The sequence below is a fragment of the Pyrus communis genome, chromosome 2 (genome assembly GCF_963583255.1).
Source record: "Pyrus communis chromosome 2, drPyrComm1.1, whole genome shotgun sequence".
Taxonomy (NCBI): domain Eukaryota; kingdom Viridiplantae; phylum Streptophyta; class Magnoliopsida; order Rosales; family Rosaceae; genus Pyrus; species Pyrus communis.
Window position 1 is genome coordinate 35,414,769 of NC_084804.1, and position 25,802 is coordinate 35,440,570.

Consider the following 25,802-nt stretch of genomic DNA (forward strand, 5'->3'; position numbering starts at 1 on the left):
CGTAACTTCCTTTGGCACACATGCTGTGGGGGTGAATTGTCTACAAATAGCATAAGCCTTTTTAAATACAAACGGTATTCTACACTAATCTACACTAAGGAGGAGGGAAAGAGTTTGAACTCGGGATGCAATGAGTTAAAAAGGAATGGCCGAACTACCATGACTCACTAGCCTTAAATATAAAATATTCAACAATAACTTTATGCAAGGTTTCTTAACCTCCAATATGGAACTTTAACTTCACATCCTCTAAACACTTAACATATGGACATTTGGTTTTGAGTGTATCTACAAAAACTTGTCAGCATCAAATAGTAAATTGCATGCATAGACTATTGATCTTTGACTACCTTGTTATTGAGATCATAATATTGGTCTTCTCAATGATAAAGAAATCGCCCAATAAACTATCCCCACCCTTAAGGACCTTAAATTATTTTCCTTCGATTTAATTTTGGCCCTATCTTGAATTCAAATTGGATTGGAGAATGGAAATCTGTTATATTGTATATAAATGGAACCGGATTCTCTAGTAAATTTAAATAACATTTTGTGGGATAAAGTTTTTTGAGTATTTAGGAAAAAATAATAATAATAAAATGTGGATGTTTGAGTAAACCCTCTGCAAGCAAATGAAAGAACGAAAACCCACCCAATCCACATTTGACATATTTGTAGGTATATGCTTTCTAAAAAATTAATTAGTGCCAATTTGAATATAAGGAGCCTTGCTTCTTTACCCAAGATGGTTTCAAAGTTTTAGTTTCTTTGAAACCATCCTTCTCTCTCTCTCTCTCTCTCTCTCTCTCTCTCTCTCTCTCTCTCTCTCTCTCTCTCTCTCTCTCTCTCTCTCTCTCTCTCTCTCTCTCTCTCTCTCTCTCTCTGGGACTCTAAAGCAGATATATATATTTTTATTTTATTTTATTTTATTTTAAACAGCATCAAACTATATATCTCTCTCTCTCTCGGGGACTCTAAAGCAGATATATATATTTTTATTTTATTTTATTTTATTTTATTTTAAACAGCATCAAACTATATATATTCGATAGTATCTCTCTCTCTCTCTCTCTCTCTCTCTCTCTCTCTCGGGGACTCTAAAGCAGATATATATATTTTTATTTTATTTTATTTTATTTTAAACAGCATCAAACTATATATCTCTCTCTCTCTCTCGGGGACTCTAAAGCAGATATATATATTTTTATTTTATTTTATTTTATTTTATTTTAAACAGCATCAAACTATATATATTCGATAGTATCATACATACATATATATTGTAAATCCAGTATTTACACTATTTTATTTTCTCTTATTGCACAGTTGCAAGGTTCCAAGAATTAAACTTTACAAGTATAGTATTCTCAGTTCTCACTACTTTTAGTAGCATCTACTGAAATATATATATACACACACACACACACGCACACATAATCAAACATCTCTTAATTCACTTACCAGAAGCTTGAATCAATAGTAGTCTTCCACCGTCTCAAAGCAAAGAGGGAGAAGCGAGGGAGGGAGATGGCCGGAAACGACTGGTTAAACGGTTATTTGGAAGCAATTTTGGATGCGGGAAATAACATGAGGAAGAGGGACGACGGGAGGCAGAAAATTTCAAAGTTTGAAGAGCAAGTAAAGGCCGGCAAGTTGTTCAATCGGACCAAGTACTTTGTGGAAGAAGTTGTCAATAGCTTTGATGAGTCTGAACTCCACAGGACATGGGTTAAGGTACCGATTGTTTTTAATTTCATGTAAAATTAACACTAATTTAATTAATTCAGTAACTAAGGTTTTGCAGTTCAGGCTGTCTTTCGTAAACTTATATCAGCGCCCTCCCGTACTAACTTTAGTTAACATTCGTTTTGTGGCCCTCAAAGTCTCACATCTCCTGCAAAACTTCAGGGTTTTTTTTTTTAATCTGAATTCATGAACAATGCATTTCCACGAAGAAATGAAGAAAGGCAGTGAATTGATTATTTCACTCGATGTATATATAATTGTAAGGATTTAGTGAATTGAGTGACATATAAAATAGAGAGAATCTGATTCACGAAAATGGTTTCAATATGGGATGGGGGATGTGATGAGCCATGAGTGATGAGCATATATTTGCGATTTGTGGGGGCCACAGATGGGTTAACACTGATTTTCTCCAAAGTTTAGTAGACCCCAAGTTAACAAATGGTTTTTGTATACTATTTGGGGCCCACACATGTACGTAAATATGACAATTTTTTTAAAGTGCCGGAAACATGGTCTAATACACTAACTCTATATATTTTCAACTAAGTATAATAATATAATCGGTTAGAAACTTGAAAAAAAAAATTCAAATAATTGTATTGATACACTTGGTGTACCAGGCCGTCTTCTCAGCACACTAAAGCATTTCTCATGTACATATATGTTCCCATTTTTTTGGTCCAATCCTAAAACTCTGATCTCATGAAAGGTGCAAGCAATATTCTGTACTTGTTTAGTGTTGATAAAAAACTAACTAGCTAATAAAACTCATGTTTTAAAAGTTAAATTAATGTGAGAGGTATTAAATTAATGGGTATGGTGGTGCAGGTAATAGCTACAAGGAATACCCGAGAACGCAGAAATAGGCTTGAGAATATGTGCTGGCGCATTTGGCATCTCGCCCGTAAAAAGAAACAGGTGAGTGAATCAAGTGCTCAACTAAAACTAGCTACTTAACGAAGGAAAAGAAGGAATCTGGTTCGAACTTGGTGTGTGGGTGAGTGAGTGCAGATAGCATGGGATGACGCTCGAAGGCTTGTCAAACGACGTCTGGACAGGGAGCAAGGGCGCCATGACGCGGAGGATGACCTTTCCGAGCTGTCTGAAGGCGAGAAGGAAAAGGGGGACGTGAGTTCTGCAGAACCAACCGTGAAGGATATTTTAAGAAGTAAATCCGACATGCCTGTGTGGTCCGATGATGTTAACAAATCTAGGCATTTTTACATTGTCCTGATCAGGTACGTATATATTTTTGCATATGCAGTTGAAAGTCAAAGTGTGTCGTACAATTTGATCACTCATAGTGCGTTTCTTGTTCTTGACATCAATGACATGTTGTAGTATGCATGGGTTGGTGCGTGGAGAAAACATGGAACTCGGAAGAGATTCCGATACAGGCGGCCAGGTAAGAACAATGATCTGTTGATTCAGAATGATAATATATTCATCAAGAAGTAATATCTTGTATGAAATTAACACTAATGGAATGTATATGGATTTACGTATGCATGGTACCTGCGATTTTCAGGTCAAGTATGTGATTGAACTTGCTCGTGCTCTGGCTAATACAAAGGGAGTCTACCGAGTTGATCTGCTAACGAGACAAATTACTTCATCGGAGGTAGACTCCAGCTACGGTGAACCCAATGAGATGCTCGTATGTCCACCTGATGGAAGTGGCAGTTGCGGAGCCTACATTGCCGCCTCCCCTGTGGACCCTGTGATAAGTAACTCTTCAATCCTTTTTTTCTTGATCCTACTGCCTTAGTATGTGTCTAGTAACCTAGTCCAACTCCAGATGTGAACATGATTTTGATTGAGGCATGCTGCCTGCAGGTATATACCCAAAGAGTCACTTTGGCCTCACATACCTGAATTCGTTGATGGGGCTCTTGGCCACATTGCGAACATGGCAAGAGCTCTTGGTGAAGAAGTCAACGGGGGAAAACCCACATGGCCTTATGTGATCCATGGCCACTATGCCGATGCTGGGGAGGTGGCTGCTCACTTGTCCGGGGCTTTGAATGTGCCAATGGTGCTAACTGCCTTAGGCCGAAACAAGTTTGAACAATTGCTCAAACAAGGGAGGTTGACAAAGGAGGACATCAACGCAACCTACAAAATCATGAGGAGGATTGAGGGTGAGGAGCTGGGGTTGGATTCTGCTGAAATGGTGGTCACCAGCACTAGGCAAGAAATCGAAGAGCAATGGGGACTCTATGATGGCTTTGACCTCAAGTTGGAGAGGAAACTTAGGGTTAGGAGACGTCGTGGAGTCAGTTGCCTTGGACGATACATGCCAAGAATGGTGGTAAGCAACACTTCACATTCTCTTCTCCTTCTCACTGTCAGTGATTGTGGATTTCCAAATGAAAGATTAATGACTTAACGTCATGTCTCATATTTCATTCTTTTCTTCCCAAAGTCTTGTACAGACTAATCACTACGTGGTGCCGACATTTAGGTTATACCGCCAGGCATGGACTTCAGCTATGTTACTGCCCATGATTCCGAAGGAGATGGAGATCTCAAATCCTTGATTGGCTCTGATAGAGGTCAAAGCAAAAGGCATCTGCCTCCAATCTGGTCTGAGGTTGCATATTCTTCCACCTGTTTCCCTTTCACATATTCCCATTCCCTTCAATTGGTTATACAGGTATATATGCATTTTGTCCACCGGAAATAAAACAATCTCCCATCTCCTCCATAGCATTTCCGATCCTCCATTGAAAGAGTGAATGGAGATCTTCCTATAAATAAACTAGGCTTAGACTGACTTACAATAGGCATGTTATTGCCTGCTGAGGCTGATTTCGTTTGTTGCAATGTAGGTAATGCGATTTTTTACCAACCCTCACAAGCCCACTATACTTGCATTGTCTCGTCCTGACCCCAAGAAAAATGTTACTACCTTGCTCAAGGCCTTTGGGGAATGCCGAGCTCTTCAGGAGCTAGCTAACTTGGTAAAGTTCATACTTTGATTTCCGATAACTGGATCATGTATTCTTAAACCAGACACTAATGCTAAGTTACACCTGTTGCTTATGCAGACACTAATACTTGGTAACAGAGATGACATTGAAGAAATGTCAAATAGTAGCTCGGTTGTTCTTACAACTGTACTCAGGCTCATTGACAAGTATGATCTGTATGGGCAAGTGGCCTATCCTAAGCATCACAAGCAATTAGATGTGCCAGACATTTATCGTCTAGCTGCAAAAACAAAGGTACACACACTGTATCATATAGGGCTTCAATTATTTCTTTAAAAATGAGTCTTGGTTGGCTTCACAAGGTCAGATGACCCTTGTATCATCGTCCCCAAATAATCTGTTTTCGTACTATGTTACCTGCTGGTCATTTATTTTCAACACTTCAATTTCTGAGACTAACAAATTACAGTGATTTCCATTGAAGGGAGTTTTCATCAACCCAGCTCTCGTGGAACCCTTCGGGCTCACAATTATAGAGGTGAGCTTTTCATGATCATCTGTTTCACTTCTAGGCTCTAGTGCAGATAATCTTATGAAACAGTAATTATTTGTCCTAAATTCCTCACTGCAAACAGTGTATATAATGTTCTTGTGGTTTTGTTTCCAGGCAGCTGCTTATGGTTTACCGGTGGTCGCCACCAAAAATGGAGGGCCTGTGGATATTCTGAAGGTAATTATATTATTTATACCGCATTTAGTTACCACATTATTTCCACAAACAGAGGTGAAGCTCACTTGTATTAGTGGTTCTCACGACTATCAGAGACGTGGAATACTTTATTGTTGCTTTTGTCTAATGAACTAACGGATAGTTGACTCTGTATTACCAGGCACTAAACAACGGCCTCCTAGTTGACCCACATGACCAGAAAGCCATAGAAGAGGCACTGCTCAAACTTGTCGGAGAAAAAAACCTCTGGCTTGAATGCAGAAATAACGGCCTGAAGAACATCCACCGCTTTTCGTGGCCAGAACACTGCCAAAACTACCTCTCCCCTGTTGAACATTCCAGAAACCGTCACCGCACTACCCGTCTTCAGATCACGCCAATTCCTGAAGAGCCATTGAATGAGTCTCTAAAAGATGTGGAAGACCTTTCTTTGAGATTCTCTGTGGAAGGAGACTTCAAGCATAATGGAGAGCTCGATGCAGCAACTAGACAGAGGGAACTGATTGAAGCCATAACTAGAATGTCGTCGTCCACTAGCAATGTAGGTGCTACTTATGGTCCTGGCAGAAGGCAGAGTCTATTTGTAATTGCCATCGACTGTTATGACCAGAATGGAGACGGCACCCAGGTATTTCAAGAAATTCTAGTGAATGTAAAGAAAGCAGCAGGTTTAGGCTATGGCCAGGGTCGAGTAGGCATTGTGTTGTTAACTGGTTCCAGCTTACAAGATATCATGAAAGAGTTTAAAGGGTGCCAAGTAAACATAGAAGATTTTGACGCGTTGGTCTGCAAAAGTGGGAGTGAAATGTACTACCCGTGGAGGGATCTAGCAGCTGATGCAGATTATGAAACCCATATCGAGTACAGATGGCCTGGGGAGAATGTGAGGTCCATGGTTCCAAGGCTAGCCAGGCTAGAAGTTGGAGCTGAGGATGATGTCGTGGAGTATGCCAGATCAAGTAGCTCGAGGTGCTACTCTTATAGTGTGAAACCAGGAGCCAAGGTGAGAAACTTGTATACTGTAGAGAAACTACCAACCTCAATGGAAAGTGGTTCCTTAAGACATATTTGTAGTTTCGTAGTAAAAAATATCTATGTTCTACTGTAACAATTGTAGACTCGATGGGTTGACGACCTGCGCCAATTGCTGCGGATGAGGGGCTTCCGATGCAACCTTGTCTACACTCGTGTAGCTTAAAGGTTAACTGTTGTACCCCTAGTTGCATCAAGAGTACAAGCACTAAGGTTGGGTTTCATTTGCTTACTATATTGTTATTATCCAACACTACACTGATGAAAGCATCAGAATATTTAGGTATTACTAAGCTGCTCTTCTATTCTCCTATGTAGATATCTTTCCGTCAGGTGGGCCATTGATCTTTTGAAAGTGGTTGTATTTGTCGGGGAAGAAGGAGATACAGACAATGAAGACTTGCTGACCGGCCTCCACAAGACCCTAGTTCTAAGAGGCTCTGTTGAGTATGGCAGTGAGAAGCTTATTCATGGTAAAGATAGTTTCAAAAGAGAAGATGTAGTCCCACAGGATAGCCCTAACATTGCCCTCGTGGAGAGCTACCAAGCCCATGAAATCTCAGCAGCACTTGAAGCACTTGGGATCAAGTGCTTTTAGTTTTTTCCATTATCTCTCCTTTACTTGTTTATATGGGGAATATATTTCGACAACTCAAGCAAAAGTCTGAGTGCCACATATAAGGGAATATACATCTCAACTACCTGTAAGTAATTTCTCTTTGTGCAAGCAAGCACATACATATAAAATAACTGAATTTTCCGTTTCCGCCCTTCCCTATATATCTTTTAATTTCATTACTGACTACTACAAAAAGGGCACCCTCCCGTTCATGAATGATGTCTACTGGACATTCAAACGCACCTTAAAGTGCCTTGTTTAAGCATTTGTTAGCCCATGTTAGCATGGAACATAAGAACTACCTAAGGTTACAGAACTAACCCATGTATATGTGGTGAGTTAGTGACAGATAGACTGCTATCCAAAACCAAGTTAGCTAGGTGAATGTCAAAGACATTTTTCCTTTAGTGTATATCTAAGAGAACTAATTTGTCACTTACACAAAGGCATTTTCACTTATTGTATAGTGTTTGTGACGGAAATTTGTACAATTTTAACCAACGCCAATGCACAAAAAGACAAATTAATTTCAAACTAAAGCAAATATCATTATGTCCCTGTTGCAAGAAAGGAACTAGATTTGGTTTCAGTTCTTGTTTGAACAGTTACCTGAAAAGCAAGCCAAGTATTCTAGGCTCTAGCCATTAGACAACTGATGATTTCATTCTCAGACTTCCATCTACCGCAATTCATGCATGTGTTTCAAGTTTTTTTTATGCACAGATGCCCACTTCCACTTTGTATTCCTCTCCGCAAGCACATTTAACCACATGAGATATTCCCTGTCAAAAGCATATTTCAATGAAAGGAAGGACACAGAATTTTTTCTTATTCAAATAAAATCATCTTCTTTCCAGAAAATATTCACTGAAGATAGACTTCAATTATCCTACATTTCAAAACCATCAAATTTCCTTGGAAACAAAGGCACCAAAGGCCAGATAATTCCTTTTCATGTCTATTTAAGTGAGAACCCTTTCTCCAACAAACCCAGCTTTGGCACTTTGATTGGCCATATCACCAAAAGGTCACATGGTTACAAATTTCTGTAAATCTGTAAACACCAAAGAAAAACCCGATAAACAGTTTACCCTCAGTTTCTCAATTTGGTCCTGCAGAGTCTTCAAGTACTCAGTTTCTCCAGCTTTGTCTGATAGAAGAGCACTGTATTCTTCTTCCAGGGTCTTTATATCCATTGCCCTTAGCTCTGGCTGGAATCACCCATCATGAGAAGAGAAATGAAAAATTAGTTCACTCAATTCAAAATCCACCAAAACTCCATATTCCGGACAGTAAAACCAAGGACACACACTAGCAGAAAATAAAGTAATCATGTGAGACCAACTTCCCAGACCATATCTTAGCTTCGAATTTTAAATCTTATGTTTCTGAAAGCACCCGCACAGGCATGTATACATCCACAAAGACATCAACCTATTTGTATTAGCAAACAACTGACCTTAAAATCATTTTCCCTCAAATTTACTTGCTCAATAGCCTGCTTCGTCTGAATCGGTACAAGAAAGCAGCATAAGAAACAATCACAACTCAAACTGTGAAGCAGATCTCAAAGAGAAGTCGAATAGTTGCAATATTAATTTAATAAAGGAAGTTGTTCTACAGGATGTGATGTGAAAAGCAGATTAAACTTAATATGATTCCTTTCAAGTCAAATTGTTTATCATATCAGTAGGTTCTCATGAAAATACATTGTCAGTTTTAGCTAAATATGTAAGCCTGAACATACCAAATAAAAAGAAAAAAACAGAAAACCAACAAAACTTTGTGCAAACAAGATCCACTCTAATCGACTCATGTATATAAACGGCCAAACCGGTCATAATCTCTGAGCAAAGAGTACAAAATATTCTGTTTTCAGAGTGTCAATCTGAATCATACATAGAACGAGAGTCCATCTAAATAAAGGTTCAAACAATCTGGCGACAAAGTATATCATACTGCCTTCCAGAGAATGTTTCCTACATATACATGTAGAGAGAGAGAAATTTCACTTGTCAGACTCTGACATGTGATGTTGCCAACCCGCAAGCCTAGACTGTTGTTTAGGTTGTCTAAATATCACCTCAATTGACTGTCTAAGAATGTAGCATGTCAAACTTTCTGGCAACATATACTTTATGTAACCCCACCTAAAAGAAAGAATCAATATATACTAATTTAATGGAAGTTGGAACCAAAAAAATCCTGTGGAGGCAACCTTGCAGTTCTCGATAACAAGTTCAGAGTTCATTTGTAAAATCTCATCAAGCTTGGCTTTAGCAGAATCCAACATGTTCATTAGGTTCTTCCTTGCATCATTGCCCTGTTATTACAAAATAAATCGAAAGGTTGCCACTACATAAAACTCCATACATCTTAAGGATCAACCAAAGTAGTTCCATACCTGGTTGTCCATGATGAGGTGGTTATCAAAACTAGCCTTCCCTGTATAAGACAAGTAAAAATAATAATATTACGAGTAAAATCACCATGTATCAGAGGCATGTCTTGAATTAAAGACACCTTGCTAGCATCATATGGAGCATGATATATTTTCCCTATCACTGGTGTATAACTAAGGCAAGTTGCTCTTACAATACCTAATTTGGTAGTGGCACAGCTTGTTCATAACCCATTTTATAGACTACAGTTTATATGCCAATTTAAAATAAAGAAACAGATCATCAATTATGATTGGCAAATTTGTTTTGGCAAGGAAGGCCTTGCTTCTTTCTTAAACAGAATGATTATTACATATTTTCAATTGGAAGGTAGGGTGCAAACTGCAAAGGCAGCACACGTAAAGAGGTTTCATCAGCTCCAGCATGATGCTTTTAGGTTCAACTGTGTTGCAAAATATTAACAATTTGAATGCAATAATTTCTAAATCACCAGCTTTCTTTCAGGACTTCACCTTAGAAGGCATAAATAACTTCACTAACAGATCACATTTTATTTGCTCTCATTGCCATTTTATTATATGCACAACAGAAAGTTGATGATAGAGACCCCAAACTCAGAAGAGCATCTAGTTAAGTAGTCTAGGGCCATACCTTGAAACTCACCTCTTTTCTCATCAAATCTATCCTTAACCTGCATAAAATCTAATTAGTCCTGTGACACAATAACTTCTATCTGCATTACTTTAAACTTTATGTCAGAAGCACAAGCAAGAAAGATGAAAAAGACCCAGCAATACATAATTACGCATGAGTTTCATATCTCCAAAAATCCAAATTTTTTATTTAGTCCAAGTCTGAAGAAATAAGCGGTTTTTATGAAGGAAGGGGGAAAAGGACTTGCCACAGTTGGAAACATAGATTCATGGGTTATTCTGGGGCTCCAGTTGAGTACTGGCTCACCCTTAAAATCTATTTCATTACTGTAGTGGGATTTTAAAGAAATGGGCTTCAATATTTAAGCTTCTCATTACCCACAGGAGTCCCACCTCCATAGCATAAAAATTACTCTTTCTTCAATCAAGAGTCAAGACATCAAGTCAAAGAAGTGAGGAAATTGTACACATATGTATTACAGTAAACTAGAAAGATAGCCAACAGCATTTAAGAAGCTATCACATGTGTAAATAAAGAAAGACAAAAAAGAATGAAGTTGTACCATTCCATGCTCTCCCAGTTCCATGTGAGTGCAGTGAGAATAGACCCATTCCTAACCAATATTGAAAAAGGGAACAATAAATGCAATGAACAAAGAGCACAATATAAATGAAGGTGACTCCAAAGCCAAACCTGTTGCTGCTGCAATTTGGCATTGACATCCTCTCTAACCTTCACGTAGTGAGTGCTGTTATGACAAACATGGAAAGTTGATAAGTATTTTTTTTTCTCGATTTATGTGTGTCCTCGCTGGGAATAATTTGATATATAATATCAGCTTCATGTTAAACAATTTAGCTTGCGTATTGAAATACCTCTTTTCTATAAGCTTGGAAGATAAGTTGATTCTTTCTTGTTCAATAAGCTCCAGAGTCTACATAGGTACCAAAATATTTGTTGTCATGACTCATGAGCAATTGAACATATGATAAACTTATTCATTTCTCTTTGAAAGTAAAATGGATACTAGTCAGGGATGTGAAATGATAAACACTACATGCATAATTCAACTCGCCTTTACTATTCCATTAAAGAGTCAAACGAAATATTTTTATGAAATAAATTTTGTCTTATACGAAACAGATAAACCCAGACTCCCAAATGAAGTGTACTCAGCAAAATAGTAATGTATATCAGAACTTTGAATTTTTTAACTTGTTAGATAGTCCCTGCGTTCTTAACTTCTTACAATCAGACATGCATGGCCGGAAAATAGAACTAAAAAACTTATCAACATGGTATTAACAAAATGTACAGAAAAGCATGGCTTATACGAACTTGAATATAAGCAAGGCTACCGCACATTATAGAGAAGAAAGGGCTTCTGATTATGAGTTATAAAGAAAACTAACGCAAAATAAATGACCCAAGTAAGTATTGACCTGAAAATGGAACACCAACACAAGTGTAATATCAAAAAGGCTTCTATTGGATAGAAGATAGTTATACCATTGACGTGAAGCTACTCAGAACAGGTCAATGTTTTTTATTTCAAGTAAAGTTTAAGCCATGTGTTTGGAACTTTGGTGGGCAATTAGAAATTCCATCTGAAACAGAAGACATAAGGAAGAAAATGACTTTTTCAAAAGTTAAAACCAAAGAAATGAGGAAGATGATGCAGCTGTCCACTTGGATCTAAAATGTTTCTACATTTTTCACTGTTTTACTTTATGAAAATTGATGATTATTACAATAATTTGCACACCTCACAACTTCCATTTGCAGATACTACATGTTGCCAAGTTGATTGCCTTAAGTTTTAACCTCATCTTGATTAGCATACACCAGCAGAGCCACACACAAACACACAATGGCTACCTGGATCAGTGTGGACGAATCAGACTCCAAAGAAGCCATCTTTCTCTGCTTTTCCAAAATTAGCGAGCATACTTGACCTTTCGCATTTTTCATCTGCTCAATGTCTTCCATGAATCGTTTTGTTTCTGATATTGCTGCAACAGAAAAGAGTCACAATTCAAAAGTGTAAAAGGCAACTAACTGAAGAACAAATGGCAAATAGAAAGTAGTTTCATATCTGGAACTCAATGCATTAAACTGCTCGAAATGTTCAAATGGAAGATGCTGGATTTTACTTTCCCAACTAACTACAAATTAAAAGGAAACCTTAATGACCAAAACATCTGGACCTGAATAAATTAAATTGCTCGAAATGTTGTAAAGGACTTATAATCAACAGAAATCCTTGAATAACTAGAATATTCAAACAAGTTGAACGCAGATCCAATCCAATTGAATACATCTCGTGCCTCAATCTCACTTCTCGCGGGTCTGAGAACCATAGGGTAGCAGCAAAGAGTCAAGATAGACTTGATTCAACAGTTTGAAGGCTGTCCTTTATAAATTGATGGCATTTTTGGTCATATAATTAGCATTAAATTTACATTTAAAACGAGTCTACTGTACGAGGAAGCTAGGAACAAAATTCGATGTTCCAACATTTGAGAAAAATACGGGTATTAGATTGAAGGGAAACGAATCAAAATTTTGCACTCATTAATTTTAAACACAGATTAAAAGAATGAGCAAACTGCCTGCACACATACAAAAATTGAGTCAAACTAAGCACGAAATGTAAATCCGAAGAAGAAGAGAAGAACCAGAATTGAGATCGTTCACCAATGTCTGAATGGTGGTCAACTGCATTTGCTCTTCCACTGAGACCTTTGCAGCTTGATCTTCCACATCTATACATTTTTCGAATTAAAAAGGAACAGATCAATCGGTCGAAATTTGCGTAATTAATTCAGAAAAAAAAAAAAAAAGGAAAATATTAACAAATTGAAAAGAGAGGGATTCGAAATGGAAATGCACCGTTCATCTGAGAGCGCAACGTCTTCATGTACTGCAAGTATTCCTCCATTTTCTTCTTCTTCTTCTTCTTCTTTACTTTCTTTCTCTCTTCACAGCTTTAGCTCACAGAGAGCGAGAGTGACATCCATCAACTGTGAAGTGAAGATTGGGATTTAGGAATCGCCGATTTTTGGAGGGAAAGTTGAGGAGAAGATCGAGGTTCTGGTCGCCTGATACATCCCCATACTTAACCCAGCCCAAACAGACATTGCTGATTTTTATTGGGCCCAAACAAATTTTGCTGATTTTTACTGGCCCAAACACAATTGACCGCTCACAATTTATTTCAGGTGGTGATTTTTACAAACCTCATTTTATGTCACATACACTTCTAATAAAGGAAAATTAATGAAAATGACTTGAAAATTTTGAATTTTAATCAAAATAACAAAAATGTGTTGTAAGTGAATAGTACCATAAGTGACTTTTTAGAGTAAAAATGTCATTAACGTTAAAAGTGAACAATACTATAAATGTTTCGTTACAACTCTCTTTTAATGATTTGATAACTTTGTATATAATTATTAATTATACATAGCGTCGTGGTTTGACACACCTCATTCACCTCACACAAAACCGGTCTTCTTCTCGGCCTTGTGGAAAAGTGCATTAGCACTGAACCCTATGGTTTCAAGCTAAAAGGCCGGTAAGTATTGCAGGGAGAACTGAAATATCATTTGGTAACTAGTTTTAATTTTTAGTTCGAAAATACTTATTTATTTATTTGTCCATCGAACTTGTATAAAGTTGACCATTTTTCTTTGGACTTTGATTTTAGCCAATAACCCTCTTAACTTTATAAATAGCCAAGTTTCCAAAAATCGACAAATACCTCTTTCAAAATAGTAAAAACTAAAAACCAAAACCAACAACTAGTTTCTCTAATTTTCAAAATTTCGCCTTGTGTTTTCACTTGTTATTATTAATTTTCAAAACAATAAAATTGAACTGTAAGATAAATTTATTGGAGCCTTATGATGACTATTTTGTTTTTTATTTTTAGTTTTAACTTTTTTAAAAAGTTCAACTTTTGTCGTTTTTAGTTTTCATTGGTGTTGGTGGTGTCCTCAGGATGGGGGCATGGGTTTCTGATTTTTGTGCTAATCTTGGTTGAGGTGAGATTCTATGCGTTGAAGTTCGACGTGTTTTTATTAGACTGCAACTTGCATGAAATTATGGAATTAAGAAGATTATGATGGAATTAGATTCTACTCTTGCAGTTCAATTGATTTCAAATGCAAAAGTGGATAATCACCCTCTAGGAAGTTTGGTACTAAGTTGTCGTGCCCTTATACACCAAAGTTGGTCTTGTGAAATTCATCATATCTATCATCAAAAGAATTTTGTTGGTGATGATTTGGCTCGTTTGAGTTTGTCAGTTTGGATCTAGTCTTTTTTGAGCAAGCTCCTCTTTTTTATTATCGGTTGCCAACTGCAGAAATAGCTGGAGTATTGTGACCTGGTGATATTCTTATATAATATTTCTTTCCTTTCAGGCTTATGCCCCTCGTCAACCAAAAAAACAAGTTCAACTTTCAATTTTTAAAATGTAAAATTAAAAGAAAAACAAAATAATTGAGAATTTATCTCACACTTTACCTTTATTCTTTTAATTTAAACTTTCAACTTTCAAAGTTTTAAACGTTGAAAACAAACTAGTTTTTAGTTTTCAAGAAAATGAAAAATGAAAATGGAATTAATTTATCAAATAAAAATTAGAAATTGGGAAATTAAAAATTGAAATAGCCTATTCTCCTATCATATATCATACATGTGGATGTTTCAGGTGAGTACGAGTCGTATGCCCAGAATGGCGATCTCAACGAGAGTTGGGAGGAGGCAAGCGTTGCTGCATCAGAGTCTTCAGAGACGGCAGCAGTGGAGATTTTCTTCAAAGAGAGTCTTGTTTCGCGCGATTCTCGTAAGCGTGGCCTTCATCGCTTTTGTCCCTCCCATTTTCTTCCTCTTCAGACTCAAACTCTTTCATCAGGTACTCTTTCCTTTTACATTTTCCACCTCCTTCCTCTTCTTTTATCTACTAACACAAAATACCCATCAATATCTTAATTTTGACATTTTTCATTCATATTATAAATTGAGAATGCCGGAATTGAATCGTAGGGCTGAGTGCCACCAGACAACAAACCGTAATATCTCATTAGGTTTAACTTGATTTGGGAGAATTCTTAAAGTTACTCACCGTTTTACAAAAGACAAGGAATTGTGTAATTTAGGCTTTATTGTACGGCATGGGTGCTTTTAGTTTGGCTGCCAACTGCTTAGATTATCAAGTGTTAAGAGTTTGATTGTAGCTACATAGAATCTGACGCCAGCGACAAACTTACTGATGCATATTTTCCCCATAAATATGCAAGTTGTGTATGCCCGTAATTCGGTATTTACAAAGGACGTAACATTTTTCATTCCGGAGGCTCAGATAATTTACCGTCTAAGTTTTTAATCTTTCTACAGATGCAGTCGAGAAAGTGTGGTTGGCTAAATGAGCCTCCTCTTGTATGTGCGCACGGAGGTGACTCTAGTAAGGCCTTTCCTAACACGGTAAGCTCCCAATCTTAATTAATTAGTTTCATCGGAACTTTTATATTAACTTAAAGCTCTGACTATTGAGTTCCCTATCCGGCTATCCCTGTCTCTCTCACACACTTTTATCCTTTTGTTCACTACTTCACAGATGGCTGCATATCGTTTTGCTCTTCACTCTCAAGTCGACTGCATTGAGATTGATGTTTCTCGTTCTTTAGATGGAGTTTTGCTTGCGCTCCATGACAGGTAGAGTGGGTCACAAACTTCACATAATTTTCCTAGTTTGACTCCATATCTGATTGTTGTCATCATGCACCACCTTAATATTAACAATGATTTTCACTGAGCTTTTCTTTTTCTAACAACAAAAAGTCTGCGATGAACTTCCCTTTATTACTTTACTATATTAAGACACTAGATGACCATCCTACTGTCCAAAACCTCACCAAAATATTATTCTATGTGATTTCATAAACATAAGAAAAATTATATTAATAAGACGTGCTTCAGTAATGAGCACAGTTTTTGCCCTTTGTGGGACATGATTTATCAAAGATATGCTATTGTATAAATTTTACATGTTCAATCGAGACATTATTAATTGATTTGGCATATACAAAAAGTTTCATATTTTATCCGTATGGTATTTCCAGCAATACAGGCAATTGCATCCTTGGAATACCTCTTACTAGTCAAATCCTCATCATTCCTCATATCAGAAGTCTAGACATAATTGTAACTAAACAAACATTGAAGCTTGGCTTTAAATGGTCCCAACCAAACTTGAATTATGTGGACTTGGTGTTATTGGATCTCTGATGCGACGTTGAAATACTATGTCAACTAAAAGTTTGATTTCAAGTTCTGAACTATCACTATGCCTTGCATTGTTAGAATTTTATTTGAAAGATTTGATTCTCAAATGCCACAGGCAGGGATTTGCAGAGGATAACTGGAAACAATACTTCTAAGGTTGGGTACTTAAGTATGAAAGAGGTGAGTTTGCTATCACGCTTTCGTTTGAACTATGTTAATAAATATCTCTATCCTGGATTTCTTGAGAACGCCATCTTGTCGTCATTTTTAATTATACTGTTAGGTAGTTGCGATAACGTTGATTGAGAATATACTTTTGGTTTGTGGTTGTAGATAAAAGATCTTGGTTCCATGGATCATTCTGGAAAGGTCCCTGATAAAAATATTCTTACAATTGAAGAGGCTTTGGAGGTATCTTTCATGATCTGCTTTTACATCAATGTAAATGATCCTTTTGGTGTGCCTTAGCAGCCCCCTCCCTCGAATTGCTCTTTGACTCTGGTTCTGATTGCTGTTTCAGTTAGTTTCAGGTTCAGTTCGGCAGGTGATTCTAGATGTAAAGGTCGGGCCTCCCTCATTTGAAAAAGGGCTTGCTAAGGATGTACTTTCTGTTGTAAGTTTGTCTGCTTCATCTTCTGCCCTTGTTATTCTTTATTTTTAAAATGTTACAATCACAATTTACACTTAGAAACCCCAAAGTAGTCAACATCTTCATGTTTACTGAAGTCATATGAAATATTTTTCATCACTTTTATAATTATTGTTATTGTTGTTATTATTCAGGTACATTTGTAATTTCAGTTAACATTATTATCCAAGTAACCTCAAGCTTCTCTAAAACTTTTTCCAGGTTAAGAGGGTGCAGTGTAAGAACTGCCTTGTATGGGCTAAAAGTGACAATTTAGCAAGGGATGTAATCAGACTCTCATCAGATGTCACGGTAACCAGCAACATGCGATTTTTCTTTTTCTGGTCTCTTGCATAATTTCTGCAGAAACACGTTTTGAATTAAAGGATATTATTGGTTTGTGTTCGTTTCTGAATTTGATAACTTGATTAGTTGGGGAATTTTATCTCAAGAGAGTGGTTTCTTTACATGCATAATTGTGGTCAAGTTGTAGGTTCCCATTTAACTGCAATCATCACATATCTTGAGTACCAGGGGTCTACATGTTAAATAAAGTTTCTTGTAAACATGTTTGTTTAAGAGCTAGAAGGTTTATTTCTCTGTTCTTTTATTTTTCTGCATTATTTCAACTCGTCAGGTGTACAGTTAGGGTCATCACTGCGCCATATGGCCTTTTGAGCGTGGGGAGACCTGCATTGAGTGAGTTAAACTAACCAACAAAGTATAAGTTGGTGTGTGATTTGTGTGCTAGGAAGAAAGCACGAAAACCATGATATGAAATATTGTTAGGCGTGGTTTACAAAAATATCATATTTTATTTACTTTGTAAGTTAGATAGTTTTGTTTCTCAAAACAGTAAATAGTAACGACAATAGTAACACTACTACCAAGAGTTGGGATTGATTGTCATTGCCCACAGCAAGTCACCACTTATGCTGACAAATGTAAACTCTTGTTGCAAGAGTTTGAGCAGATGTTGATAAATGTTTTAACACTTGCTGGCACAAGGAAGCGATTCTTCTATCTTTGTTTCTCCTTTCCGGTATTTGGATTTGATGAGGTCTCTAAGCTTCTGGACCTATCAAGTACTCTGAACCAGCCTTTTTCTTACTAACCAGGTCCATTCTATTTTTGTTTTCTTAGCGATAGAATGGCCTTTCTCTTACACAGATTGATGTTAATAATTATATATTAGTTTGTTTGTAGGTTGTCATTTGAAACCCTTTTCTTGCTCTTTGAACTGTTTTTGAGTATTAAAAGAACGAAAATTAAAAAAATCTGCAGATTGTGCACATCTGAGTGGCAAAACAACTTGCTTACTGTTTCTAGATCTTCAAAAACAAACCTGATGTACAGCACTATCCTGGCCCAAAACCTTCTTTTGTCCAGTGCAAATGCTAGTCTATGAACACCTTTATAGATTTAAGTATATTTTGTTTCAGTTTGTTGTTGCATGTCCCGGCAGGGCTTAGTCAATGAAATTGTTTGTAGTCACGCACTAGGGTAGTGGGAAAACATATTGATACTAATACCAGATGTTTCAGTTCAAAAGGCAGTTATGTTTTGAATGAGCATTTGGTGATATTACTGCAGGTCGGGTACATTGTTATGATGGATCCGTTGACCGGGGCCAGAAGCAACTTACTGAGGATGACGGGTGCTGGTGTTGTTGGTGTGTACCACCCATTGATTGATGAGAAGCTTGTGAGAATTCTGCATGGGTATGACTTCAACTTAGACGCTTTAGCATTGTAAGATACCTAGAGTGTATAGATGCATGTTAATGAGATTTCATGCTTTACGTCCGGGTTTCTAACAGGAGAAAGAAGAAAGTGTATGCGTGGACTGTCGATGATGTGGATTCCATGCAAGAAATGTTGTCTGAGCACATTGATGCCGTCGTAACGAGCAACCCAACTGTACTTCAAGGTATAATGCAAGATATCAAAAGAGAGTGTCTGGAGCACGGTTTTTCCTTATCAGAATAGCACCTGTTTATTTCAAGTAGCGGAACATTTGGGCCAAAAACAAAAAGGGAAATTGGTGTTGGACTGTTTTGAAAATCTCAAGATATCACCTGTACGTCCGTCCCTAGGAAAGTTGTTCAATACGCCAATGTATTTCACGTCATACATTGTGGTTTGGAATCGTTTTGTTTAGACAGGCAAATATGATGATTTCGTTTAAAATGTTTAAATCTTGCCCATCATTTGAACAATGCATGGCATAGATTTATACAATGTACTACCTAAAGTAAAAACAATTTACCGTCTCCTTTTTTGATGACTGAATACGATGCACTTACAATTAACTCTTTGTAATGCTATGAATTTTTGAAAAATCATTAGTGACACGTACGCAAAATGAAATGTGAGGATTGATGGGAGTCAATCAAACTGCTGCCAATAGATGAGGAGGTTGGGAAAACATGATTTCATACATCATGTGTCATAATATAAGTGGTTGAATACTTGAATTTTTTTTATAACTACTTATATTATAATACTTGATATACATATTTCTCCTTGAGATCTTATTAACTACCACATGTCTCATCTTCTAAACCTAAAAAACTTCCTCCTTTATTAAACATCCTAGTAAAATTCTTTTAATGCGGGTGATAATCTAACTCCATAGAATTGCTAATGGAACTCCATCAAAATAGGACTCTTGTAAATTCTCTACCACTTGTGTTTTTGATATAATTTATAATGTCGGCATGAAAATTATACAAAAAGCATAAGATAACAAAAAAATCCTTAGAGAGGCTTACTTTTTTAAAAAGAAGCATAGAGCATCAACTTGACGTTGGTTAATTTTAGCGGCATTCCAACGTCCACGTTGCTTTGCAGGTGATTATCCTCTGGTTCTGGGGCACATCCATACACCGTAGTGTTGTCCGCATTGGAATAAAACTCTCTTTGAGTTGTAATTCAAATTCACACCCAAGTACGGACCTCTCAATTCTCAACACAAGGACAAAGAAGGAAGGAAAAGGCAAGCCTAGAGCAGAAAATATCTCTCTGCTTTTCTGAAATTCAGAACCGAACGGAACCCAGTATTTTCAAAATTTCAATTTTGATTAAAACAAAAGCAAAAGTATCTACCGTGGGAGAAAGAATCAATCTGAATTCTGAATTATTTTTCAAATCTCTTGTTTTGTTTTTGTATTTCTTTCTTTGGCTTGTACTAGATCTGCCAGACAGACTAGAGGTTTTCTTTTCCTGAGCAAACCCTGAATCCATTCAATTTGTAAAGGGGTTGTGATGGCGGCAGCTGGTAATGGGGTGTCGATTTGGTTCAAGAACAAGGTGGTCGATCCCCTCCTCGAAATCCTCCGCAGGTACCCTGGCCTTTACGCTCTCTCTCTGATTTTCAGATTCACACTTTGTGGTTTTTTTTTTTTTTTTTGGTTTGGCGGTTGCTGAGAAAGAAAGAAAGTCGTAAAATTTGATTTGGATTTTGAAGGGGTGCAGAACCTAAGCTGTTGGCCTTCTCTGCAGCTCTTGGCCTTACCATTGGATTGTTTCCAATATGCGGTACGTATGCATCTTTCATCTTCTCAAATCCCATGCTGCGCTGCCTCTTTCAATACAATCTAGTAATTCTGCATACCATTATTCTTATTTTAGTTTAACACAGGTTGATTCCCCACCAGAACCAGAACAGATTTTTCTGTTATTCCTACACTCATCCGAACAGATTTATTTAGCCCCCAACAAAAACAATTTCACAATTCTATCGTGTCACACTTCACTTCTAAATGCCCAACATATCTCATTGTTAGTTGTTCATTACATCATTCATTAGTGAATATTTACGTGGCTCAGCAGTGTGGCAATAATATGCAATATAGGACCCTCCTTAAATAAAACTTACCAGCAGTAGTTGCCGCCTTTTTTCACTTCAGAGAACAGAAAGGAATTGCTATCTGAGAGTGGAAGGTTCGCGTAGGAAATTGTAGGCTGGATATAACTCGGCTGATGTTGATATGATTCCCCCTTTGTAGTTGTTGTAATGGATCTGGTATTTCTGGAGTTTTTTTTCAGAACTAGTGTTGGCTTCTCGAAATGTTCATAAGTATCTCATATTAACTGATGTTTCATTAATAGGGACAACTGTGGTTCTGTGTGGAATGGTAATTGCATTGCTGGGATCGCATTGCCATGCTCCAACTGTCATGCTGGCTAATGTCCTTGCTACACCAATAGAGCTGAGGTACTTGTGTTTTTATAGAAACAGCATATACAAAAGAACTTGTCTTGAAGCTTTCGGTTGCTCTTGTACCATGCCTGTTACATTTTATGCTACATATACGATTGTTATCTTATTGGTTTTTTTTTTTTTTTTTTTTTTTTTTTGTTTTTGTTTTTGTTTTGCTCCCAAGTTTGGTTGTACCTTTCTTGCGCTTTGGTGAACTTATCTCTGGTGGAGCTCATTTTCCTTTAACTTCTGACGCTTTCAAGAAAGTGTTAACTGGCCAAGCTTCATATGAGGTCTTAATAAGTATTGCGCATGCGGTAGGTTGCCAACATAACACCTTGTAGTCATAACCTCTCTCTCTATTTATGTTTATGAAACCATCACGTCTAACTTGTATCAATCTTTGCAGTTGTTGGGATGGCTTGTTGCAGCTCCCTTAATTTTTGCAGCTCTGTACATAGTCTTTTTACCATGTTTTAAGGTGCTGGTTCCCAAGTTCAGTGCTGTTCCTTTGAGCCCAAAGAAATCAATTTCACCCACAGAAGTCAGGCTTAAGGTAAGAGACGCCTGATTAACATTGTAATAACCATACAGTTATTTATCGTGGCATAAACAGGCTACTGTGTTCACATGTTTCTGACATTTATAGTACCCCATGTACATAGACCAGCACTGATGGCACTATGCTTACTTTGCTCTCTGCTCGTATACGTATGCTTTATGATGTTGCTGTTTCATATTTTAACCAAGGTGGCTTCTGGACAGCAGAAGTCCATCAAAGTCTGACGATGTGATTAACTAATTGACAGGGAAACTGATGCATTTCTCTCTATTGCTCTGCATCACCGGATATATTGCGGTGCAAGACATCTCATTCACGGAATGGGTATTAATGTATAATCACAGAGAGAGGGAGAGGGGGTTTCAGCGTTGGGCGCACAATAATGGAATATGGATGAATATATATATATATATATATATATATATATATATTTTTTTTTTTTTTTGCAAGTGAAAGTTTAGTTGATTACTTCCGAACTTCACAATACTGCCCGTTTTGTAGCCTGTTAACCTTTGTTTTTTTTTTTACCAACGTTGACAAATTACTGTGGGGAACAAATAAGTAAATACGAGACTGTTTGGCTATCTACAGTGTTGCTTGCAAGGAAGAGGAGAAGGAGATGGCAATGGATAAGTAGAAGGGGACATCTGTTTTATTATATTGTCAAACATGTTAGATTTTGCTGAATAATATATGCTGCTTGTGACATGACCAAGTAGCCCCAACTACCGAGCCAAAACTCATCCATTTCTATAATCTCTTAGAATCCTTCCTGCGCTAAGCTTAAGTTTAATTAACACCAAAAAATATCATCAAAACATTTTAGGCTTTTTATCCAAAATGGTTTTGGAGATTTGCACAACACATCACTTTGGTCTCTAAGACTGAAAATCAATAGAAATTGTCCCTAAGAGTGTCCACCATCATTATTTTGGTCATTTTGTTAAAAACTTCTTGAAGTATCCCGGAACTCTTGGTTGAAAATTTGGGTAATTTCAAATCTTTGTAACTTGATCATTTTTTAATCAAATTCGACCTATAATATATCAAAATGAAGATAGGAAAGTGTACAACAAGATTATATCTATTTGGAAGCCAATGGTTGCCGAAGATGGTCAGAAAATAGCCTCAAAGGTGACTGGTCCGCGAGGGAAAATTGGAAAACTCGTTGGAAACTAGGTAAATTTAAAACGTTCATAACTTTTTCTATACTCAATGAAATTGAGTGATTCAAAAATGAAAATCATACTTTTCAACCACACAAAGAGAATTGTACCTTTCTGGACGGCTAATTCGCCGTGGTTTGGCTGCAAAACGGTTCGAAAGTGGCTAACTTGAGACCAAGACAGCCACTTTCAAGACGTTTTTTGGCCAAACCAAGACGATCTAGCCGTTGAGAAATGTACCATTCTCTTCCTCTCGTCGAGAAGTATGATTTTCGTTCTTGAATCACTCGATTTCGTTGAGTATTGAAGAAGTTATGAACGTTTAAAGTTTACCCAATTTCCGGCGAGTTTTCCAGTTTTCCTCCGACCAGTCACCTTTCAGGCTATTTTCTGGCCATCTCCGGCAACCATTGGGCTTCCAAATAGGTATAATCTTGTTCTACACTTTCTTATCTTCTTTTTGATATATTATGAATCGAATTTGGTTAAAAAACGGTTGAGTTACGAAGCTTTGAAAATTGCCCAAACTTTCGGCCAAGAGCTCTGGGACACTTAATGGAAATGACCAAAATAATGGATGGTGGACAATCTCAATGACCATTTCTATTGATTTTCAATCTCATGGACCAAGGTGTTGTGTTATGCAAATCTCAAGGACCATTTTCGCTAAAAAACCAACATTTTAATAGCAAATAGTAGCACAATATGAATAAAAAGAGAGAATACAATAGTAAAATTATGTTAAATTGAATAAATATTATGTTTTAAATAAATTTCTAGTACAAGAGACAAATTCAGATTTCTAAATAATAAAAAATAAAAAAAAAACCCAAAATAGAATCTGGATGATATTTCATTAAAAATCCTTAAAAAATCCAAAATCGTACCAATGGTCCCTTAACTTTAACTCAATTAGAGCAATGGTCCTTCAACTAAAAATTCATTACCATTGGTCCCTCAACTCATCAAAACGTGCAATCATGGTCCCTCAACTAAAAATCCATTACCATTGGTCCCTCAACTTTAATCCAACTAGAGAAATCGTTCTTCAACTTTAACCCAATTGGAGCAATGGTCCCTCAATGATTTGGACATTCACAAAATTCATAAGCATATACCAAACTTTTATGATTTGTGTTAAGAGTTTTAGTTAAGTTTTAATTAAATAATTTTTAGTTAAGTTTTAATTAAATAATGTTGACTAATTATGTAGAGACTTAGTCAAGCACAAGTCCTAGTTTGTAGGAGTCGTGGATGAGGATGTTCACCACGATTAGGTTTGCTTCCGTTGCTTAGGGTTGAGATCTCCACGAAATCAACCTATGATTGGGGGAGAGAAGTTGTTATTTGTTTTCAGTATTTTCCCTTTAAAATTGTAATCTTCCTTCAACAAATTAATGAGAAGAACAGTTCAATATTTTACGTGAGCTTTCATACTTAAGAGCATTGCTAGGGTTCTTAAGTTCTGGTTATCAAAACCAACATTTGGTATCAGAGCCAGTTTTTAGGGATCTCAGAAAGAAACAAAGTGAGAAAGTGAACTTGCAAAGAAAGAAACAATGTCAAGTGAGAAGGCAACTGAAAGCTTCGTGCAGCCAGTCATTCCCAAGTTCGATGGTCATTACGACCATTGGAGCATACTGATGGAAAATTTCCTAAGGTTTATATAGTACTTTGACCTTGTGGAAACGGGAATTGACATACCTGAAGATATCTTGACAATGGCAAAACAAAAGAAGGTTGATGAACTGAAACTGAAAGATTTAAAGGTAAAAAATTACCTATTCCAGGTGATTGATAGATCCATTCTTGAAACCATTCTCGAGAAGAACACCTCCCACCAAATATGGGAGTCAATGAAGAAGAAGTACCAAGGATCGAGAAAGGTGAAGCGAGCACAACTTCAAGCCATAAGAAGAGACTTTGTGACTCTTCAAATGAAGAATGGAGAATCTGTGAATGAGTATATTGGAAAAGCTATGTCAATGGTTAACAAGATGAGAATCCATGGTCACAAGATTGAAGACAATGAAGTCATGGAGAAAATCTTAAGATCAATGGCTCCCAAGTTCGACTACGTGGTTTGCTCCATTACGGAGTCAAATGACATAGAGGATATGTCAATTGATGAGCTACAAAGCTCCTTGCTTGTTTATGAGCAGAAGCTCAACCGTGGAGGCTCCCAAGAGCAAGCTTTGAAGGCTTCCACCTTCACTGAATCTTCAAGTTCAAGAGGAGGAAGAGGACGTGGTCGTGGAAGAGGAGGTTGAGGAAATTGAGATGGTTGACGGTTTGGGAATATAGATGATAACAAATCATCTTATGTTTCCAAGAAAGAAGATGATCGTCAAGGCAAAGGCAAAGAGTAGTTTGACAAATCACAAGTTGAATGTTACATTTGAGGTAACTATAGGCACTACAAAAATGAGTGCTACACCAAGCTTCCTAAGGAGAAGGGAGAAAAGTCAAATTTTATTGAGAAAAAGGAGGAAGAAACACCGTTGATGGCATTTCATGTTATGGAGAACTTTGACCAGGAGACTTGGTATGTGGACACTGGTTGCAACAATCACATAAATGGGTGTAAAACATCCTTTGTGAATTTGGATGAAAGCTTTCGTACAACTGTAAGCTTTGGAGACAAGTCAATAGTGAACGTGATGAGAATGAAAGGTTCAAATCAGGATAAAAAATGATTTCATTGACAAATGTCTTTTTCATTCCTAATTTGAAAACAAACCTTCTAAGTGATGGACAACTTCAAGATAAAGGGTATAAGATCACCATATTTCAAGGAGAATGTGAAATATATGATACGAAGAGAAGCTCCATC

General features: G+C 37.0%; 3 protein-coding genes and 1 pseudogene across 4 annotated transcripts; 3 read left to right on the forward strand and 1 right to left on the reverse strand.

The window, feature by feature from the left end:
- The first annotated feature begins 1,467 nt into the window (after positions 1–1,467).
- On the forward strand, positions 1,468–7,123 carry LOC137726529 (sucrose-phosphate synthase 4-like; annotated as a pseudogene).
- A 453-nt stretch (positions 7,124–7,576) lies between these two features.
- Positions 7,577–13,234, reverse strand: LOC137725117 (uncharacterized). The gene is made up of 12 exons (XM_068463708.1): positions 13,012–13,234; positions 12,798–12,884; positions 11,998–12,131; positions 10,995–11,053; positions 10,813–10,867; positions 10,682–10,732; positions 10,117–10,156; positions 9,468–9,508; positions 9,282–9,386; positions 8,523–8,570; positions 8,155–8,274; positions 7,577–7,845 (listed from the first exon to the last, which is right to left on the reverse strand). Exons 1-12 carry the CDS (start codon positions 13,058–13,060, stop codon positions 7,777–7,779), a joined length of 858 nt encoding a protein of 285 aa, XP_068319809.1. The 5' UTR covers positions 13,061–13,234; the 3' UTR covers positions 7,577–7,776.
- A 1,532-nt stretch (positions 13,235–14,766) lies between these two features.
- Positions 14,767–19,273, forward strand: LOC137726406 (glycerophosphodiester phosphodiesterase GDPD4). Its single transcript, XM_068465332.1, has 9 exons — positions 14,767–15,040; positions 15,523–15,609; positions 15,743–15,840; positions 16,530–16,590; positions 16,744–16,821; positions 16,931–17,023; positions 17,261–17,350; positions 18,632–18,759; positions 18,858–19,273. The coding sequence occupies exons 1-9, from the start codon at positions 14,822–14,824 to the stop codon at positions 19,024–19,026; spliced, it is 1,023 nt and encodes a 340-aa protein (XP_068321433.1). The 5' UTR covers positions 14,767–14,821; the 3' UTR covers positions 19,027–19,273.
- An 885-nt stretch (positions 19,274–20,158) lies between these two features.
- On the forward strand, positions 20,159–22,530 carry LOC137726204 (uncharacterized). 2 transcript variants are annotated; one of them, XM_068465091.1, is made up of 6 exons: positions 20,159–20,381; positions 20,507–20,577; positions 21,151–21,256; positions 21,426–21,558; positions 21,651–21,797; positions 22,395–22,530. In XM_068465091.1, exons 1-6 carry the CDS (start codon positions 20,305–20,307, stop codon positions 22,434–22,436), a joined length of 576 nt encoding a protein of 191 aa, XP_068321192.1. In that variant the 5' UTR covers positions 20,159–20,304; the 3' UTR covers positions 22,437–22,530. The 2 variants fall into 2 exon arrangements, with proteins under 2 accessions (XP_068321192.1, XP_068321193.1); XM_068465092.1 differs by lacking the exon at positions 22,395–22,530 and adding an exon at positions 22,051–22,247.
- Positions 22,531–25,802: the final 3,272 nt, after the last annotated feature.

Coding starts and splice junctions, on each gene's coding strand:
- LOC137725117 (XM_068463708.1), bottom strand. CDS start 13,060: ATGGAGGAATACTTGCAGTACATGAAGACGTTGCGCTCTCAGATGAAC. Junction 12,132..12,797: donor GGTGAACGATCTCAATTCTG/GTTCTTCTCTTC, acceptor TTTCTGTTGCAG/CAATATCAGAAACAAAACGA. Junction 10,868..10,994: donor TCCAAGCTTATAGAAAAGAG/GTATTTCAATAC, acceptor TTGTCATAACAG/CACTCACTACGTGAAGGTTA.
- LOC137726406 (XM_068465332.1), top strand. CDS start 14,822: ATGTGGATGTTTCAGGTGAGTACGAGTCGTATGCCCAGAATGGCGATC. Junction 16,591..16,743: donor GGTACTTAAGTATGAAAGAG/GTGAGTTTGCTA, acceptor TTGTGGTTGTAG/ATAAAAGATCTTGGTTCCAT. Junction 16,822..16,930: donor CAATTGAAGAGGCTTTGGAG/GTATCTTTCATG, acceptor TTGCTGTTTCAG/TTAGTTTCAGGTTCAGTTCG.
- LOC137726204 (XM_068465091.1), top strand. CDS start 20,305: ATGGCGGCAGCTGGTAATGGGGTGTCGATTTGGTTCAAGAACAAGGTG. Junction 20,382..20,506: donor CTCCTCGAAATCCTCCGCAG/GTACCCTGGCCT, acceptor TGGATTTTGAAG/GGGTGCAGAACCTAAGCTGT. Junction 21,559..21,650: donor TAATAAGTATTGCGCATGCG/GTAGGTTGCCAA, acceptor CAATCTTTGCAG/TTGTTGGGATGGCTTGTTGC.